At 41.8% G+C, this 20,323-nt stretch overlaps 1 protein-coding gene across 1 annotated transcript; it reads right to left on the bottom strand.

Annotated features, from left to right (window-relative positions):
• Positions 1-1,509: 1,509 nt before the first annotated feature.
• LOC113889390 (multidrug resistance-associated protein 4-like) lies at positions 1,510-17,250 on the bottom strand (the record flags this gene model as incomplete). The annotated part of the gene is made up of 5 exons (XM_027536071.1): positions 1,510-1,701; positions 2,577-2,677; positions 3,598-3,708; positions 4,844-4,963; positions 17,100-17,250. Coding segments are annotated over 5 exons (675 nt in total), but the record flags the coding sequence as incomplete, so codon positions are not given.
• Positions 17,251-20,323: the final 3,073 nt, after the last annotated feature.

The following is a 20,323-nucleotide window of genomic DNA, read 5'->3' as shown; positions in this document are numbered from 1 at the left end:
TGAAGCTGAAACTCAAATACTCTGGCCTTATGATGTGAAGAACGACTCATTTGAAAAGACCTGACGCTGGAAAGATTGAAGGCAGGAGGAGAAAGGGGACGACAGCAGATGAGATAGTTGGATGTCATTACCGATTTGTGGACGTGAGTTTGAGCAAAGCTCCAGGAGTTGGTGTGAAAGGGAAGCCTGGTGTGCTGCAGTCCATGGGTGACAAAGAGTCAGACATGACTGAGTAACATTTCACTCAGAAAATGAATATTTTCACCAGCCTTGTGACAGAAGCAAAGGGGGCAGCTGTGCCCACTGTTAAGGCAGGGAGGGCATGTTGCTTTGAGAGAATCTACACAGGAGCTGAGTGCAGAGGGGGTGGGAATGTTAGGACCCAAGGATGCTGAGGGAGGTGGGAAGAGCTGCCTACTACTTTGTCTGTTCTGGTTTAGTCTCGTCTTCAAGCATCTCTCCTGGTCTGAGTTGGGGAAACCAAGCTCAGTGTGAAAGGAACATCACCAGCAGACGTGGATGCTGTCAGGACCCAGGACACAAACCTCTCTATCGTCTCCCACAGGATCCTCCTCTGCTCCTTTTGGGTTGTTTTCATCACTTTAAGCAAATCTCTGGCCTTGCATCCATGAGGGGCTTTGGTTCCTCAGCCCTGACTGAGTCACGATTCTGGGCTCTTCTCTGATGGCCAAACAGTCCCTATTTTGATTGGACTTGGGCCTGAACTATGGTTTGAGCCATCATCTTACACAAGCCAATAAGAATCAGATCTGTGCTAAAGAAAGAAGCAGCCGGTGGGGGTGAGAGCAGCGGATGACAGAAAAGTGTGGGTGAGTGGAAAGACAAGTCTATGGAAGGGCCCAAGGGACAAAGGGAGGAGGCTGCAACTGAAAGGCATCATGGGAGGGAAGAGAGAAGTATTCCATAAGTACAAAGAAGAAAAGATGGCAAGAAATGAGACTATAGGAGAGTTATGTGACAGGGAGCCAGGGCTGACTTCCAAGACTCCTCATGAATAATCAGGTAAAAACATATAGTATCCCAAGTGAGGTTAAGTTCAAGCTCCAGGGCAAGAGCCCTGCAACCCCCATGAGGGAGCTCGCAATACAAAAGAAATGCGGGGTCCCCCTTCCATGGTCCAATTTCCAAGAATGATGCACTTCTCATGTCACTACCACGACTTCCCAGATGGCACTAGTGGTAAGGAACCTGCCTTGCCAATGCAGGAGATGTAAGAGACGCCAGTTGATCACTGGGTTGGGAAGTCCCCTGGAGGAGTAAATGGCAACCCACTCCAGTATTCTTGCCTGGAGAACTCCATGGACAGAGTAGCCTGATGGGCTACAGCCCATGGGATTGCAAAGACTTGGACACAATTGAAGCAACTTATCAAACATGCATCCATGAGGAACAAAGAGTCCCCTGACACAGCAACAAGGAAGCCAAGAACAAATATGGTGCTAACTCTTTAGCTGGATTTTAAAGAGACTACTTACTGGCTTAACAAACCTTTTTTCTTGATTCAATGACTGCGGTCAGCTTCTTCAATACCAGAGGCCCATCTAAGGTGTACCTGAAGTGAACAGTGTTAAAGCTAATCCTTCCTTCATTAGTCCAGGGTGGCGGGGGATGATCCTTGTATTCCCAAGGAGCTTCTTTCTCAAGGTCTAAATATCCCGTCACTCTTTCTACTGAAATCATCTGAAAGACACATCACATCACATGGGTCAGGACACAGGGTCTAATTTATAGGTGTTTCCAAGATTGTAAATGAGATGTTCCGCTTTTATACATAATTGGTTTAAAATATCTCACGTCTTATCATTCCCAAGGATGGAAATAGGAGTTTGATGAGGTCTTTGATGATTTCTAAACTTATTCATCATCTTGTAACACTTTCATTTAGGATTTCATCCTTAACTTCATATTAAAACTAAAAAGAATTACAGAACTGAATGATAAACTTTCATTTACCTACTTTCACATATGGATAAAAGAAACAAGAGAATTTTGTTAAAGAAAAGAATACTTATGGACACCAATCAGTAATGTGTGGCTACAGAAGGGTCATTCTGAGAAGCGGCTTATTCTACCAGAAAGAAGGGACAGTAGCAAATTCAGATGTTCAACACACACAGGAATAAATGCTAAAATGAAGTAGGTGTACCTATTAATTAAACAAACAAAAAACCCTCAAAATACTGAATTATTTTACCAAGAATGGAAATTATCTATTAAGAAACAAGTTTCTAAGAAATTAGCATATATTCTCTCTAGAATTTCAGAACCTTCCCCCTACTTTCATTATATTTAAAGACTATAATAATGAAGAGACATTTATTTTACTTGAAGACAGCTTAAAAGAATATAAACCTGCCAACGTGACATACATAAGATTAAGAATAATATGTATAGGTTTTATTTTTACACTGACTTTAATCAGATGGAGGAGGATATAAAAAACTGTTAGCTATGATGTAAAAATAACAGCTTTAATATTTTACATAAGAATTGCCTGTATGCCATTTAATGGCAAGGAGACTTGAAAGGGCGAAGAAGGTTAAAATAAACACTACCAGGTTCTCAACTTCGGTCCTTTGCCTGATGCACCACTGGAACAGCCCCGTGAGTGTGAGGGCAAGAGACAGGACCAGGCCAACCTGCCCAGGAGTCAAAGCTAAATAAGAAAGAAGGAAAAGGAAAATAAAGTCAGTCCTGTTCTTAACCCCTCACCTAGCTCCTTCTATCACTTTATGAAGAAGACTCCTTTATAATATTTAATCATTTGTATATAATGATAATGTGACACATACTTTTACTATATTTTGATTGAGACCATGATACAATGAAGAAAACACTTCGAATTCAAAAAGACTACAAAATGACTTTATTAATCCCAGCAGGATTGACACACTTGACAGCATTACAAAGGTGAGGAATCATGTCATTATTCTGACTTTCATCATTAGGGTTTCAAGAACCTTTGTGTAAAGTTCACTTTCTACATTGAAGGCAGCTGCAGTTAAAACCACGGAAAACAAGACAATGGGTTCTAACAGCCAGTGCTTTTAAGTCTAAACCGCCACTCTCCTTGCTCCTTATTAAAGATTTTGATTTGGCGCTGTTACTATGGAATAGAGATGGTGAATTCATGGCACAGTTGCCGACACCTGCTCATCTGGTACCCATACAGCAGGGAGGACACTGTTCTTTCCTACAGAGAATCTTTCTCACCTCAGTGAATCAGGTACCTGCAACTAAGAGATTCAAGTAGCCCTAAAGCTAACTGGACAAAGCTTATAAGAGTAAACCTGGTTTGCTCCTCCCAACACTACCTGGAATGTTCAGCAAGTCAGCTTGCTACATTGCATAGACCTCAACCCATTCAAAGAAAGAGATAAAAAGGCTTCATCAAGACACAAATGACTTTATGTAAACCACACAGTGGAATCCTATACTGCAAACACTAATTCATTAGAGTCAAACAGTATATACTACACAAGACAGCAAGAGCTTTATTTAACAAATGTAAATGAAACTATAAACTCTATTCATATTATATTCATATTATAAGTAGTTACTCACATCTATACTTACCATCTGTAAGAATCAGGGACACAAAGGCAACAACAGTGACGAAGATGGCACAGATGACATCTAGATACACAGCGAGCCATCGGGACGTCGTCAAAAGCAGGAACCAAGCCTCTGCATTTGTGAACCATAATAAGTATAATAAATCAGTAGAACAGCCATGTTAGCTGCTTCAAATGAGAAAGTGCATTTTGTTCAGTTGAGCAACAGAAGAATTTTACACAGGTAGGATAGCAAAGTTATACACCCAAGGAGCCCAAAGAGTTCAGAAAGCTAGGTTTTGACACGACAAGATCTGACACATACAGGAATCAGTCCAGGGGCTCTGTGGGAAGCATGTACTGAAAAATTCAATCCACAGGTTATAAACAGAAGTTTCATCCTGAGAAAGAAGATGGAAAAACAGTCTCATCAGTGCATTTCCTGCAGTGCTGGGCCTCAACCTGAAGATCACCCTCTCACACGTTGACTATTCCAAGCTCTCTGGTAGCAGAGAGCACAGCTCACACTGTTTCCAGCACCTTCTGCAATTCCTACCAGGCCCTGCACAGTGTTTACCCTTCAGAGCCAGTGTGTAAATAACCATCAGCTAACAGGACCTGCAAGCGGCTTTTATCTTCAAAATACAATACAATACAGATTGAAGACACAGGCCAGGATTTTATAGACTTGTAGTAAATTCTGAAATTTCTACCTAGAAGAAATCTTCACTGACACAAAGAATAATATACATGAAGAGAACAGCAAATATGCTAATCAGGAAATTATTTTCCTCAGTCAGGTTTGACATGCTCTGAAAGGAGAGCAGACAACTACAGCCTGGAGGCCAGGAATGGCCAACACCTGGTTCCATAAATGAAGTTTTAGTGGCTCACAGGCATGGCCATTTGCTGATGTATTACCTTTGCTGTCCTTTGTGCTACAACAGGAGACTTAAGAAGTTACAACAGACACAGGACAGCACACAGAGCTGGCTCTTTGCTGACTCCTGTCCTAAAGAAACAGAAAACCACAGGACACAGTGATGGAAGGACAACACAAGCCAGTCAGGGGAGGCAAGCAGGAGATGGAAGGGAAGAGGGGCACACAGAGGGGATGGGGAGCAGATAGGGTGGGGGAGGCAGGTGTGCAGAGGGGCATGAGGGGCGGCACAGGAAAGTGCTGGCCAGCCAGGCCACCTGAGAGGGAGGTCAGGCCTCAGAGGGCAGAACACCCCATCCTTTGAAATCATTTCCAGAAACTTACAGACCTGAATGCAAGTCCTGGTGTGCATCAAACAGCTCCTGAAAACTCTGTTCAGCTTTGTACGCCCGGATGGTCCAGAGTCCCCGGAGAGAAGATGCTAAGTGGGAAAATACTGGGCTCCGTGCTGGAGAAGCAGAGACAGACACACAACAGAGAAAGTCAGAGAAGCTGGATGCGAGGAAGCCAACAGGCTCTCATGCTCTGTGGTCACACGTCCCACCAAAGGGCACACCCGGGACTTCCTGGAGAGCTGCCTGGGGGAGGAAGGATGATGCCCCTTCAGAGAGGATCCTCCACGTGACCCTTGAATTCCTGCTCACACCAACCTTCACTTTAACAACCTGGAAATGAAAGATTCTCTTTGAAACATTTTTTTTTTTTTTTAACAAATTGAAATCACAACTAGATTTAGATAAAGAAATTGTTTACTACCTCATTCATCAAGGTCCTCCTCAGCATACACCTCTCCAAATTAAAAAAATATATATGTGTCTATATATATATATATATATGTACAGTTGAATTATGATATGTTTCAAGTGTACAGCATAGTAATGCAGTTATTTTTTTTTCTGATTATATTCCATTATAGGATGACTCAGCAGTTTAAGAATTCATCTGTATGTAGTAGACACAAGAGATGTGGGTTCAATCCCTGGGTCGAGAAGATCCCCTGGAGGAAGAAGTGGCAACCCACTCCAATATTCTTGCCTAGAGAATCCCATGGACAGTGGAGCCTGGTGGGATATGGTCCATGGGATTGAAAGAATTGCCCATGACTGAGCAAATAAACATGAGCACAAGTGAGGCTAGAACTGTCCCTAGATAGGCTGATACAAGATATTAAGTAAAATTCCCTGAGGTGTACAGTAAATTCATGTTCCTGACCTATTTGATGCACAGTAGCGTGTACTTCTTAATTCCATATTCCTAATTTGTTGCTCCTTTCCTCTCTTTGCCCTACGGTAACTGTAAGGTGAATGGTTCTATTAAGACCTACAAGACCTTTTAGAACTAACACCCAAAAAAGATGTCCTTATCATTACAGGGGACTGCAATAAAAAAGTAGGAAGTCAAGAAACACTTGGAGTAACTGGCAAATTTGGCCTTGGAGTACAAAATGAAGCAGAGCAAAGGCTAATAGACTTGTGCCAAATTTGGCCTTGGAGTACAAAATGAAGCAGAGCAAAGGCTAATAGAGTTGTGCCAAGAGAACACAGGGTCATAGCAAACAATCTCTTCCAACAAGGTAAGAGAAGACTCTACACATGGACATCACCAGATGGTCAACTCCAAAATCAGTTTGATTATATTCTTTGCAGCCAAAGATGGAGAAGCTCTATACAATCAGCAAAAACAAAACCAGGAGCTAACCATGGTTCAGATCATAAACTCCTTATTGCCAAATTCAAACTTAAATTGAAGACAGTCAGGAAAACCACTAGACCATTCAGGTATGACCTAAATCAAAACCCTTATGATTATACAGAGGAAGTGGAAAATAGATTTAAGGGACTAAATCTGATAGACAGAGTGCCTATTAAACTAAGGACAGAGGTTCATGACATTGTACAGGAGACAGGGATCAAGAACATCCCCAAGAAAAAGAAATGCAAAAAGGCAAAATGGCTGTCTGAGGAGGCTTTACAAATAGCTAAGAAAATAAGAGAAGACAAAAGCAAGGAGAAAAGGAAAGATATACCCATTTGAATGCAGAGGTTCAAAGAATAGCAAGGAGAGATAAGAAAGCCTTCCTCAGAGATCAATGCAAAGAAATAGAGAAAAACAATAGAATGGGAACGACTAGAGATCTCTTCAAGAATATTAGAGATACCAAGGGAAATTTTCATGCAAAGATGGGCACAAAAAGGACAGAAATGGTATGGACCTAAGCAGAAGATATTAAGAAGAGGTGGCAAGAATATACAGAAGAACTGTACAAAAAAGATCTTCATGACCCAGATAATCATGATAGTATAAAAACTCACCTAGAGCCAGACATCCTGGAATGTGAAGTCAAGTGGGCCTTAGAAAGTATCACTACGAACAAAGCTAGTGGAGGTGATGGAATTCCAATGGAGCTATTTCAAATCCTAAAGATGATGCTATAAAAATGCTGCACTCAATATGTCAGCAAATGTGGAAAACTCAGCAGCGGTCACAGGACTGGAAAAGGTCAGTTTTCATTCCAATCCCAAAGAATGCTCAAACTATAGCACAGTTGCACTCATCTCACAGGCTAGTAAAGTAATGCTCAAAATTCTCCAAGCCAGGCTTCAGCAATATGTGAACCGTGAACTTCCAGATGTTCAAGCTGGTTTTAGAAAAGGCAAAGGAACCAGAGATCAAATTGCCAACATCCTCTGGATCATTGAAAAAACAAGATAAATCTCTATTTCTGCTTTATTGACCATGCCAAAGCCTTTGACTGTGTGGATCACAATAACCTGTGGGAAATTCTGAAAGAGATGGGAATACCAGACCACCTGACTTGCCTCTTGAGAAACCTGTATGCAGGTCAGGAAGCAACAGTTAGAACTGGACATGGAACGACAGACTGGTTCCAAATAGGAAAAGGAGTTCATCAAGTTTGTATATTGTCACCCTGCTTATTTAACTTATATGCAGAGTACATCATGAGAAACGCTGGGCTGGAGGAAGCACAAGTTGGAATAAAGAATGCTGGGAGAAATATCAATGACCTCAGATATGCAGATGACACTACCCTTATGGCAGAAAGTGAAGAACTAAAGGTCCTGTTGATGAAAGTGAAAGAGGAGGATGAAAAAGTTGGCTTAAAGCTCAACATTCAGAAAACTCAGATCATGGCATCTAGCCCCATCACTTCATGACAAATAGATGGGGAAACAGTGGAAACAGAAGCTGACTTTATTTTGGGGGGGCTTCAAAATCACTGCAGATGGTGATTGCAGCCATGAAATTCAAAGATGCTTATTCCTTGGAAGGAAAGTTTTGCCCAACCTAGACAGCATATTAAAAAGCAGAGACATTACTTTATCAACACTCTGTCTAGTCAAGGTTATGTTTTTTCCAGTAGTCATGTATGGATCTGAGAGTTGGCTATAAAGAAAGCTGAGCACCAAAGAATTGATGCTTTTGAACTATGGTGTTGGAGAAGACTCTTGAGAGTCCCTTGGACTGCAAGGAGATCCAACCAGCCCATCCTAAAGGAGACAAGTCCTGAATATTCACTGGAAGGACTGATGCTGAAGCTGAAACTCCAATACTTTTGCCACCTGATGCGAAGAGCTGACTCATTGGAAAAGACCCTGATGCTGGGAAAGATTGAGGGAGGGAGAAGAACAGTACGACAGAGGATGAGATGGTTGGATGGCATCACCGACTCAACGGACATGAGTTTGGGTAAACTGCAGGTGTTGGTGATGGACAGGGAGGCCTGGCATGCTGCGGTTCATGGGGTCGCAATGTGTTGGGCATGACTGAACAACTGAACTGAACTAAATAAGTTTGCTTTCTGTCTCTGAGTCTATTTCTGTTTTGTATTTATATTCATTTAAATTATTCTTTAGATTCTACATAGAAGGAATGGCATATAGTATTTGTCTTTGTCTTACTATCCTTAACAAGAATAATACCCCTCTATGTCCATCCATGTTGCTACAAGTGGCAACATTTCATTCTTTTCCATGACTGAGTAATTACTACTAATTTTTGAGACAGTAACATTTCAAAATTTAATTCTCCATGACAGTCCTCACCACCCTGAATTTTGCTGAGCTACCTGTGGGCCATCTCCTCCTTAGATGAGTAACCTATGTGCTGGGATAGAGTCAGTATATCCCCCACACTGGACCAGAGCCAGTCCCAGGACAGGGAGAGACGAGTAAGGGAATGGACAATCTGCCACCTGCCCCGTCTGGGCCTCCCCCTGCACCTGCACCAGGAGCCTCTGTACGGGCCGCGGAGCACCCGGTGCTGCACCGCCCTTGTGCCTACAGGACCCAGCAGATGAGGAGCCTTTGAATGGTCTTGACTTCTGCTCAGGGAACCTGATGGATGTTTCTGTATCTGCCTGCTGGATATGTGTCCTGATGTTTGGAGGTCACTGTGATGTGTGATGGAGAAGGCAATAGCACCCTACTCCAGTACTCTTGCCTGGAAAATCCCATGGATGGAAGAGCCTGGTAGGCTGAAGTCCATGGGGTCACTAAGAGTCGGACATGACTGAGCAACTTCACTTTGACATTTCACTTTCATGCATTGAAGAAGGAAATGGCAATTCACTCCAGTATTCTTGTCTAGAGAATCCCAGGGACAGGGGAGCCTGGTGGGCTGCCGTTTATGGGGTTGCACAGAGTTGGACATGACTGAAGCGACTTAGCAGCAGCAACAGCATTGACGTGTGACACTCACATCACCCTTTGAGAATCTGACATTGGCCTTAGTGTCTATTCTCTTCTGAGTGACTTCATGTAAGTTGGGGGTCTAGCGTCACATGACTGACCATTCTTTTCCTTCCATCTTCTCTAAGAGCATACTGACCACAAGCCCCAGGGTCAGTCTTCTGCCCATCATGGAACAGGTGGATTACAGGCTGCTGGGCAGGAAGGACCCTTATGGTTCTCATTTCCCACCAGAAACAAGGCTGTAACTTGCTGTTGTCGGGGCAGATAGTGAGACCTCACCTCACACAGCCTGTGACCTCTGTCTGGGATGAGTGATAGCTTGTGCTTTATCATCAGAAAATACTGACATCACTTTGTTACCTATGCATCTCCTAGAGAAAACCTGTAAGTAAAACCTGGATGGTTTGAGGAAATTAGGGTCACTTATAGGAGGATACAGAAACTTTTTTAAATGATGGGGGGAAAAGAATCAAAGTGGAAATTCGAAATTATTTTCAGGACCTGACTCTTTAGCCTGACAACCAAATGCCTATCTGGGTGACAGTTCAGTCAGTATTGACGAGCATATGGGCACTGCAGCTGTGTGTAAGTATGGGAACGGCCTGGGGTACAAATGAGCAAAGACACAGAATCACTTCTTGTGCTTAGCATCCCTGGTTCTATGAGGAGGAAAGAGCAGGATTCCTCCTGTGAGACACAGGGCTCAAAGCGGGTAGGAAGCCCTGGGCTGGAGTAGGAAAGTCTGGGCTGGGGGCCATCTGTCCATCCACTCAGTCCTGGGTTCTTTCCACCTGGGACATCTAACCAGGAACCATAATCATTAGGGTCCCTCACCTATGATGGAAGAAATAAAAACCTCTGAACTGAAACAAGATCTAATATTTCCCCTTTGTACTTACTTTAGGCAAAGAGCCTAAAGTGATTTGGTGGTGTTTATGACTGTATAGTTACATGTCTGTGGTCTTATTCCAGCATCCACATTGGTCTCTCTGTCCATCCTATTAACTTTTAATTTTAGCTTCCTATAACTTTGTACTTTTAAGAGCAACATGAACACAGACTGAGCTCATGCTCCAAATAAGAAAGGCTGGGAGCTCTGCACAGGCCTTTTCTGCAGCCCCAGCAGGTGTGCCAACTCACCTGCAGAACTCAGTCAGTTGGGAAGCAGGGTGCTCACAGCGATGATGCAGGTGAATTCTGAGCCCATCACCCTGTCAGGAGGATGCCAAGAGTACAACTACAGAGAGCACAGAAAATTCACTAGAACTAGGCTCTCACTTCCACAGCAAATGTTGTGATGTCAACACTATGTCAACAAATCTTGTGATGTTCATCACCAACAAGGCTTCTGAGGAGGAAGCACATGGCTGTTCACCCAGGGAGAGTCCTGGAGTGAACTCTTCAGCATGGCCTCCCTCACCTGCTTCCCTGTCAGGAGATCAAAGCTGCAGCTGATTCTCTCCAGCAGGGAGGGTGGGGTCGACTTTAGAAGCCTGTGTCACCCCGTTTAAACACCAGGAAACTCAAAGACCCCATCACCTACTTCACCTCATATCCAACAGTTACAGTGGTCTAAAGGAATGAGAACAGTAAAAATCTATCCTGTTTCTTTCAAACCCCACTTAGGACTGAGCAGGATGCCAGGATGAGTGAACTGAAGGGTCTCCACAGAAGATTAACTGGTACAGGGGAGTGGGGATGTCAAGGACCTGATCTTATCTTGGGCAGTGAAATACCCTCTTTCCCACAAACACTGAGCTGGCTATCCTATAAGAGCCATGGTATCAGTCTGCAGTCACACACACGTGTAACCCTACCTTTCCTATGACTGACAGCTGTGTGTCCACAACCCTGAAGATTCTTCAGAACACACCCCAAAGACTGAAGATCTTCCCTGGCAGGGGGAGGGCAGAGAACTACATGCAAGGACCCTCGGCTGATAGCCCTGTTGTGGGTTATCATTCACTCTGTGTGAGACCTGCTAGTGGTTACTATGTTCTGAGTTCCTTCATGTTCAAGGTTCTGGAGTCTTTGGTAGTAGTCTACAAGCACTTGACAAGCACTGACTCAAGAAACCCTCATGAGACTTCCAGAGACTGAGGGATTAAGAGCACTCCCTGCCCAGGATTAAGTAAATTAACCCACCTAAGTGGTAGAGCAGGTGTCAGACCCAGTTCTGTTTTAATCCCATGGTTTTGCTTTTAATCACAACTGCAATGTCTCAGAGGGAGAATAATGAGGGTTAAGAATGCCCATGTGTGATTAAATACATTTTTCTCCAGACTGTATGTTCAGAAAACCCCAAATCTTCCTTAGCTAATATCCAACAGCATTAGTCATTACTGTACATCTTACTAAGCACCTGAGGTTGAATAAAGTCCCTAGGAATCTGGTATGAAAACACTTAAAACAGCAGACATGAGGATCCATAGTCTGAATACACATGACAAACATGCTAACCTACTGCCAGCAATGCCTGTGGCAGACATTACTAGTTGATCACAGCATACTTTCAGACAGAATTTGGATATGACTTCATCATTCAGGCACTGCTAAATACGAAGAGTTGTTTACATGATTAAAAAGAATGAAATAATGCCATCTTCAGCCACATGGATAGACCTGGAGAGTGTCGTTACTTACTGAATTAAGTATATCAGAGAGGAAGAAATATCATATGACATCCCTTATATGTGGAATCTAAAAAAATAAAATAAATGAACTTACTTACAAACAGAAAGAGACTCACAGACTGAGACAATGAACTTACGGTTTCTGGGGGGAAGGATAGGAGGAAGGGTTAGGGAGTTTGGGATAGACATGTGCATACTGCTATATTTAAAACAAATAACCAACAAGGGCCTATTTTATGCAGTACATGGAATGTTATGTGACAGCCTGGATGGGAGGGGATTGGGGGAGAATGGATACAAATATATGTATGGCTGAGTCTCTTCACTGTTCACCTGAAACCATCACAACATTGCTTGTTATTTGGCTATACCCCAATACAAAATTAAAAGTTTTAAAAACAAACAAAAAGAGTTAGCTAGAGAAAGGCAACCAAATGCCATCCAGATTTTATGCACTGTTCTGTGACTGCTGTTATGCTCACTTTTGCAAAAATGTACCCAATAAACCCATTTAAAGCAGCTAATACTTGTCATTAAGCTAAAAAAAAATATCACCCTAAGCTTCCAGAGGCAGCTTGGCAATAGGATCTGAAACTAAACCTCAGGATGTCTGTAGTCCTTCAGAGCACAAGGATGAAGCAAGTTTAAGCCTTCTGAATACAGCAGTTGGGTGTCCCTGTTTTTACTAGTGCCTTCAGCAGTGACCTTAAGACACACCATCAGTTACTGTTTCAAGAAAACAGTGGTATTATTTATGGCACAGACTCCTCCCCCCACCCCCCAACCTAGAGAGAGAACAGAAACAGTTCTAATTAACTGGCCACCACATTTGTTTATACGGGGTGTGGAGGAGGGGGTATCTGGATTGAATATTTTGCTGTCTAATGTTCTTGCAGCATACTATGGTGCAAAAAAAAAAAAAATCCCAATATTCCACAATGATGGGACCAAAGTTCTCAGACTCTCCAGATCAAACACTGAGAAAACCCAGTAGTTAAGTTTAGCCACTCAGTCGTGTCCAATCCCTTGCAAGCCCATGGACTGCATGACGCCAGGCTGCCCTGTCCATCACCAATTCCTGGAGCTTGCTCAAACTCATGTACATCAAGTCAGTGATGCCATCCAACTATCTCATTCTCTGCCGTACCCTTCTCTTCCTGCCTTCAATCTTTTCAAGCATCAGGGTCTGTTCCAATGAGTCAGTTATTTGCATCAGGTGACCAAAGTATTGGAGTTTCAGCTTCAGTATCAGTCTTTCCAATGAATATTCAGTGTTGATGTCCTTTAGGATTGACTGGTTTCATCTCCTTGCTGTCCAAGGGACTCCCAAGAGTCTTGTCCAACACCACAGTTCAAAAGCATCAATTCTTCAGTGCTCAGCTTTCTTTATAGTCCAACTCTCACATCCATACATGACTACTGGAAAAACATAGCTTTGACTAGATGGACCTTGCCAGCAAAATAATGTCTGTGCTTTTTAACATACTGTCTAAGTTGGTCATAACTTTTCTTCCAAGGAGTAAGCGTCTTTTCATTTCATGGCTTCAGTCACCATCTGCAGTGATTTTGGAGCCCAGAAAAATAAAGTCAGCCACTGTTTCCATTGTTTCTGCATCTATTTGCCATGAAGTGATGGGACCAGATGCCATGATCTTAGTTTTCTGAATGTTGAGCTTTCAGTCAACTTTTTCATTCTCTTCTTTCAGTTTCATCAAGAGGCTCTTTAGTTCATTTTCACTTTCCGCCATAAGGGTGGTGTTATCTGCATATCTGAGGTTATTGATATTTCTCCCAGCAATTTTGATTCCAGCTTGTCCTTCATCCAGCCCTGCATTTTGTATGATGTACTCTGCATATAAGTTAAATAAGCAAGGTGACAATATACAGCCATAACATACATTTTTCCCGATTTGGAACCAGTCTGTTGTTTCATGTCCAGTTCTAACTGTTGCTTCTTGACCTGCATACAGATTTCTCAGGAGGCAGGTCAGGTGGTCTGGTATTCCCATCTCTTTCAGAATTTTTCCACAGTTTGTTGTGATCTACACAGTCAGAGGTTTTGGCGTAGTCAAAAAAGCAGATTTTTTTTTTGAAACTTTCTTGCTTTTTCGATGATCTACCAGATGTTGGCAATTTGATCTCTGGTTCCTCTGCCTTTTCTAAAAACAGCTTGAACATCTGGAAGTTCACGATTCACGTATTGCTGAAGCCTGGCTTGGAGAATTTTAACCAGGAGTTTGCTAGCACGTGAGATGAGTGCAATTGTGCGGTAGTTTGAACATTCTTTGGCATTGCCTTTCTTTGGGCTTGGAATGAAAACTGACCTTTTCCAGTCCTGTGGCCACTGCTGAGTTTTCCAAATTTGTTGGCTTATTAGTGTAGCACTTTCACAGCATCATCTTCTAGAATTTGAAATAGCTCAGCTGGAATACCATCACCACCACTAGTTTTCTTTCTAGTGATGCTTCCTAAGGCCCACTTGACTTCACATTCCAGGATGTCTGGCTCTGGGTGCTTGATCACACCAGCATGGTTATCTGGGTCATGAAGATCTTTTTTGTACAGTCTTCTGAGTGTTCTTGCCATCTCTTCTTAATATCTTCTGCTTTTGTTAGGTCTATACCATTTCTGTCCTTTATTGTGCTCCTCTTTGAATGAAACGTTCTCTTGGTATCTCTAATTTTCTTCAAGAGCTCTCTAGTCTTTACCATTCTATTGTTTTCCTCTATTCCTTAGCATTGATCATGAAGGAAGGCTCTCTCCTTGCTATCTCTCCTTGCTACTCTTGAATTCTGCATTCAGATGGGTATATCTTTCCTTTGTTCCTTTGCCTTTAGCTTCTCTTCTTTTCTCAGCTATTTGTAAGGCCTCCTTAGACAACCATTTTGCCTTTTTTGCCTTTCTCTTTCTTGGGGATGGTTTCTAAAAACATTTTAAAATCCAGTACTTTCTCTTTAAAAAGCCTAAGGAAGTGCCCATCTTTCTTTTCTTATGGATGGGAAGTGGCCCTTTCCCCAGGCATTAATCTTCATCACAGGTTACTTCTGGAACAACTCCTCTTTGAATGTACCAGAGACCTGCTTTTCAACAAGACCGTTGAATGGCTCCATTTCATGGTGCTCAGTTGTGTCTGACTCTGTGACCCCATGCACTGTAGCCCATCAAGCTCCTCTGTCCATAGAATTTTCCAGGCAAGATTACCAGAGTGGGCTGCCACTTCCTACTCTAGGGGATCTTCCCGACCCAGGGCCTGAACCCGTGTCTGAAACCTCCTGCATTGCAAGAGGTTTCTTTATCACTAGTGCCACCTGGGAAGCCCAACGCCATTTCATAAGTCAGCCTCAAATTATAAAACGTGTGAGGCCTTGTCTACGGAAGACTGGATGGAGCTCTTCACTTCCTTTTCTGCCTCCCTGCATCCTACCATTCCTACCAGCTCACATCAGCAGGACCTCATACATACCTGGACTCTACTGTTGTGCATCCCATTCAAATACCTCCTGAGACCAAAACTCATGGGAGTTTAGCTGATTCTCCTGACGACCAAAAATTTTTCTATAGCTTTTATGAAACCAACAACCACTCTATTATGCAAATACTTAGGATAAATGCCTCTTAAGAATTTATTATCAATAATAATTATAATAATAATTAATATATATAAACTAATATTTAATATATATTAAAATAATAATAATAACAAAACATGCAAATGCCACAATAAAAAATCCCCTTTGTTTTGATGAACTTAGATTTTTTTTTTCCACTTAGTATCTACTAGATACTAAAAACCATGGAACTCAATAACTTCTCCTCTTGGCTTAGTTTATAGAAAGTTCAGTAGTAACTATCCATGGTTAAGGTTTGTGATATCAATACAAACATCTTCCTTCCTTTTTGACTATTGTCCTTATACCTTTAAACAATACATTTAACAATTCTACTTTCCTTGATTTCTTATGGTTTTTAATATTGATGAAATATGTTTGTGCGTTAATAATATAAGCTCTGATATAATCTACCCTCTGTGAATAGCTGTAGAACAGAAGCATTGGTCATAAAATGTGTTCCCCATCATTCTAAGCTACAAAGTTAGACAGAATACTAGACTGCATGCCTACTGAACAGATCCCATGCTGTGTACTTCTAAGGGGATTATTTTCAGCATCATTTATATGAACAGCCTTGGGGATGGTAGAACACAAATAGTGTGTTCACCCCAAATACTGTTGATGATAAACAGTAAACCTGAAAGTAACAGCACTTAGCTTTTTAAAACAATTAACAACTGTAACTTAATTGCCATCTTTTAGGTATGGGGAAAAATGTATTTTTCAAATATATCATTTCTGGTATATGAATATATTTCCTGATACCTCTTTTTCTTTTCCTAATATTTTCCTTTCCTTGTCATTTCTAGTAACTCTGGGGTAAGAAAATTCCCCTGTTTCCCTTGTATATTCGTTCCAGTGTAATGAAATATTTTATTTTTAATAAAAGTATTTATAGACTGGCTGCTCTGTTAGGAAGTATGTCATGAACAAGACATAAATGGTCCCTATCCTCAAATTCACCTGCTGCTGCTGCTAAATTGCTCAGTTGTGTCTGACTCTGTGCGACCTCACTGATTGTAGCCCATCACGCTCCTCTGTCCGTGGGATTCTCCAGGCAACAATACTGCAGTGGGTTGCCATTTCCTTATCCAGGAGATCTTTCTGACCCAGGGACTGAACCTGTATCTCTTATGTCTCCTGCATTGGCAGGTAGGTTCTTTACCACTTGTGCCAACTGGGAAGCTGCCCTTGAACAAGTTGATATCTGGTGCCTCAGCCTTCCTGTCTGTGAAATGGAGAGATGCCAGACTGTCTCTGATGGTTAGGATGCAGCTCTCTTGGAAAGCCAGTGATGACCCCCAAGTGCCTGCAAAATCTACTCTTCCCAAGGATTCCACCCAGAAAGGCAGTGGATCTGGGATGTCTAAGAAGCAGGAGGTAAACAGTTCCCTGGAATCAGGATGTGGCAGGGAAAACTCACCTCTTTGTGCTAAAATACAAAGCTACAGCTGACCTGCCACCTTAAGGGCCACACTGAATAGGGCCCATAATATTCAATTACCTAACGTTAACTTAGTGAGAAATTCCAGAAGACAGTCTGCAGGATTTCAGGGGTCTGGTTAATGAAATGGCATAAAGGAAAGCCAGCCTACTTTGCCAAACCAACCTGAGAGTCCCGTACTCACTTGCACATTCCAGGCGTTTAATATCTCGTGAAGTCTCTGAGAAATATCGCTGGAGAAAAAAGACAGCTATGCCAAGGGGAATCACAGGTATTGCAATCCAAGGAATCACTGCCACCATCACGCCTACTACACCAATCACAAGTAAAAAAGCCTGAAACAGTGAAAAAAGATACAGAGGTGTCTTTGTTAAGGATTTTTTTCAAAGATAAACTTTAATGTTTTGTTAGGATTAAACTCTTTTCCCAAAAGATGTGTTGGAATAATAGAAAATGTTTTTCCTATTATTATCCAAAGAAATAAAATAATGCGTGGTTCTCGATGTATTTATTGCATGTGTCAAACACTATGAGGAGAATTTTTCAGGTATTAGCTCCTTTGATACACTCAGTAGCCCTATGATGCAGGCATTACTACTTTTAACAGATGAGAGAATATTTAAAACTCCCAGGGAAAAAGACTTGAATACCGAACTATCAGGAGTCAACAAATGTTACTAGAAATGAGCGAGCAGGTATCACAGAGGAGGAATCCAGAAGCCTCAGCTATACATGTCAGGTTATAGAAGTGGTTGATTATAAATTCAGTGTCCAGAAAAAATTCAAATGCTGATCTTTGGAAATAGGAATTCTCTTTTTTGGTTTTCAATCCATAGTTAATATTTACTGAGTGCTGACTGTGTACAGGGCCACACATTCAACACTTCACATGTATTAACTCTTTAATCCTCACAATAATCCTATGTAGTAACAGTATTATCTCATTTTACAGATGGAGACACTGAGGTACATAGAGAAGAAAAACAACTTGATCAAGACTACAAAGCCTAAGTTGCAAACCTGGAGAGCCCATGTCATGAGCTATTATGACACATTTAAGCTTGCCCCCAATGTACATCCAACTTTTCACCATTATGCTAAGTGTGTAAAATGTCCATTTCAAAGTTTAATGATTAAACACCAACAGATACTATTTATCAGACATTTAATGCATATAAGGCACGGTGCCAAGATTTCTATGAACACTCATTTAATCATTTCATCCCATAATGTGATTTTATCTTGAGAAATAACCTTGGTCTAAAAAGAAGGCAGAAAGAATAGAAACTAAACATTACATGCTGCTGCTTTAAGTATCCATCTTGATAAGGAAAAGTGTGATATCACAATGGACAACTTCAGGCGATAGGAATGCAATCAACACTTAGGGTCTGCCTGCTATGGAAGTGGGGTCGATACTGGGGATGCGTAGATTCACATGGTCTGGGTCAAAGCCTCTGAAGTTTATGATGTCAGGTGGAGACAAATCCATGACAATCTGCACAAGGCAGAGAGGGCAGAGGAAACACAGGGAAGAATATATGAACAGTTTTTAAAGAAATCTAAAAGAGATTGATAACTGAATTTCACAGGTTGGTTTAGCAAACAGAGAGTGGCATGAATAATTTGCAGGTAGTAATCATACCTGATACGAATTTTGGCCAAAAAGGAGGCAGGAGAAGGTTGAGATGCTTGTCTGAGTTAACACTGGTTTTTCTGGGTCCTCTCAGCCCGAGCACCTGCATCCCATGCTCTCCATCCCAGGGCCTCCCTCTTCTTGTCACCCAGGGCAACTGGCCCTGGTACATCTCTAAGGGATGGGTTAGGGTGGGTAGTGCCTGTGTCACAGAGACTTGGGTTATCATTTCATAGCTCTTCCAGATCAGTTTTCTCAGAGGATCTTCACAACTATCTTGTGAATAAGAAAAGTAAGAACTATCATTTCCATTTGTAGATCAGAAACATGAAGCTGGGAGAACAAGTGACTGTCCTAAGTTTTTCCAGGAAGGACTGCAGGTCATGGAAAAAGACAGGAGTGGTTTGTACTCAGGTAATCCAAGAGCCACAGCTGCAGGAGGAGGAGCCTAGAAGGAGGAGGAATCTTCCAGAACTGTGACTCTGTGGCCAGGAGCCCTAGTGAAGCAAACTGCATTATCTGGATGGAGACCCAAGTGCTTTCCCTGTTTCTCTCATCTGTGCCATGGTGTCAATATAAAACTCAGAATGAAGAGGATGGAATCCTGAAGGAATAAATCCTGATCATAAATGAGGGAAAATAGGCCTGTCTGATCTCTCTCCTATTAGACCTCAGTTCAGTTGCTCAGTTGTGTCCGACTGTTTGCGACCCCATGGACTGCAGCATGCCAGGCCTGCCAGTCTATCACCAACTCCCAGAGTTTACCCAAACTCATGTCCATCGAGTTGGTGATATCATCCAGCTATCTCATTCTCTTTTGTCCCCTTCTCCTCCTGCCTGCAATCTTTCCCAGCATCAGGGTCTTTTCCAATGAGTCACCTATTAGACCTACAGATGAACAATTTCTTAACAAACACTGGCTTAACTGTGTATCCCACACTACTACAACCTTCATGTTCATGGGGTGGGTCCTTCCAGTTCCTTCCATGTCTGGTCTTAAGTAAAGTCACTAGGGGTGTCATCATTGGTCGTTAGGGAAAAAAAAACCTGCTGAAACATCAATCAGGAAAAATCCAAATTACAGTTCGTTTGGGTTTTTTTGTTTTTGTTTTTTTAGAAAAATTCACATTATTTGACTGGACAATATTCACCAGTTTCAATCATCTGTTTCTACCCAGTTAAGGGCCTTTAATGACTAACCCAGCCTGCCAGATAACCTGGGAAGTGACATAAGATCAAAATGAAGGGAGCTGTGCCAATGCTTCTTCCTTGCATACACATTAAAGACCAGTAACTATTGCTCTCAAAAGATCCCGAGTTAGGTATGTCCTTCAGATTTCATGCCCCTAAATTCTGAAACAATTCAAATATACCTTCTCTAAGAGTTTTCTTTCTACTTGAAGGTCATACTACAGCCCATCTTATAGTGGATTAAATATTATGTAAACACACACACACACTATATATATATATATATATATACACACACACACACATATACATACACACATACACAAAATGTATAGGTTTACATTTTAAGTATCTATGTATATACATTTATGAATATTTTATTTATTTCCAGTTCTCTCAAACTCTTTGCAAAAGTTGGTAGAAGGCAAAAATAGGATCTGAGCAAAAGTCAACACTCTAACAAAGGAAATAGAATATTCCTGGGTGCAATAAACATCCCTTTCTTGAAGCCAATCTCATATCTTCCTTCCACATTCCCAGGATCCCAAGGAACCTAATCCAAGCTACACACACAATTCCTC

This window comes from Bos indicus x Bos taurus, unplaced genomic scaffold (genome assembly GCF_003369695.1).
Source record: "Bos indicus x Bos taurus breed Angus x Brahman F1 hybrid unplaced genomic scaffold, Bos_hybrid_MaternalHap_v2.0 tig00011916_arrow_arrow_obj, whole genome shotgun sequence".
Classification (NCBI taxonomy): Eukaryota; Metazoa; Chordata; class Mammalia; order Artiodactyla; family Bovidae; genus Bos; species Bos indicus x Bos taurus.
This window is presented reverse-complemented; position numbering and strand designations above follow the sequence as displayed.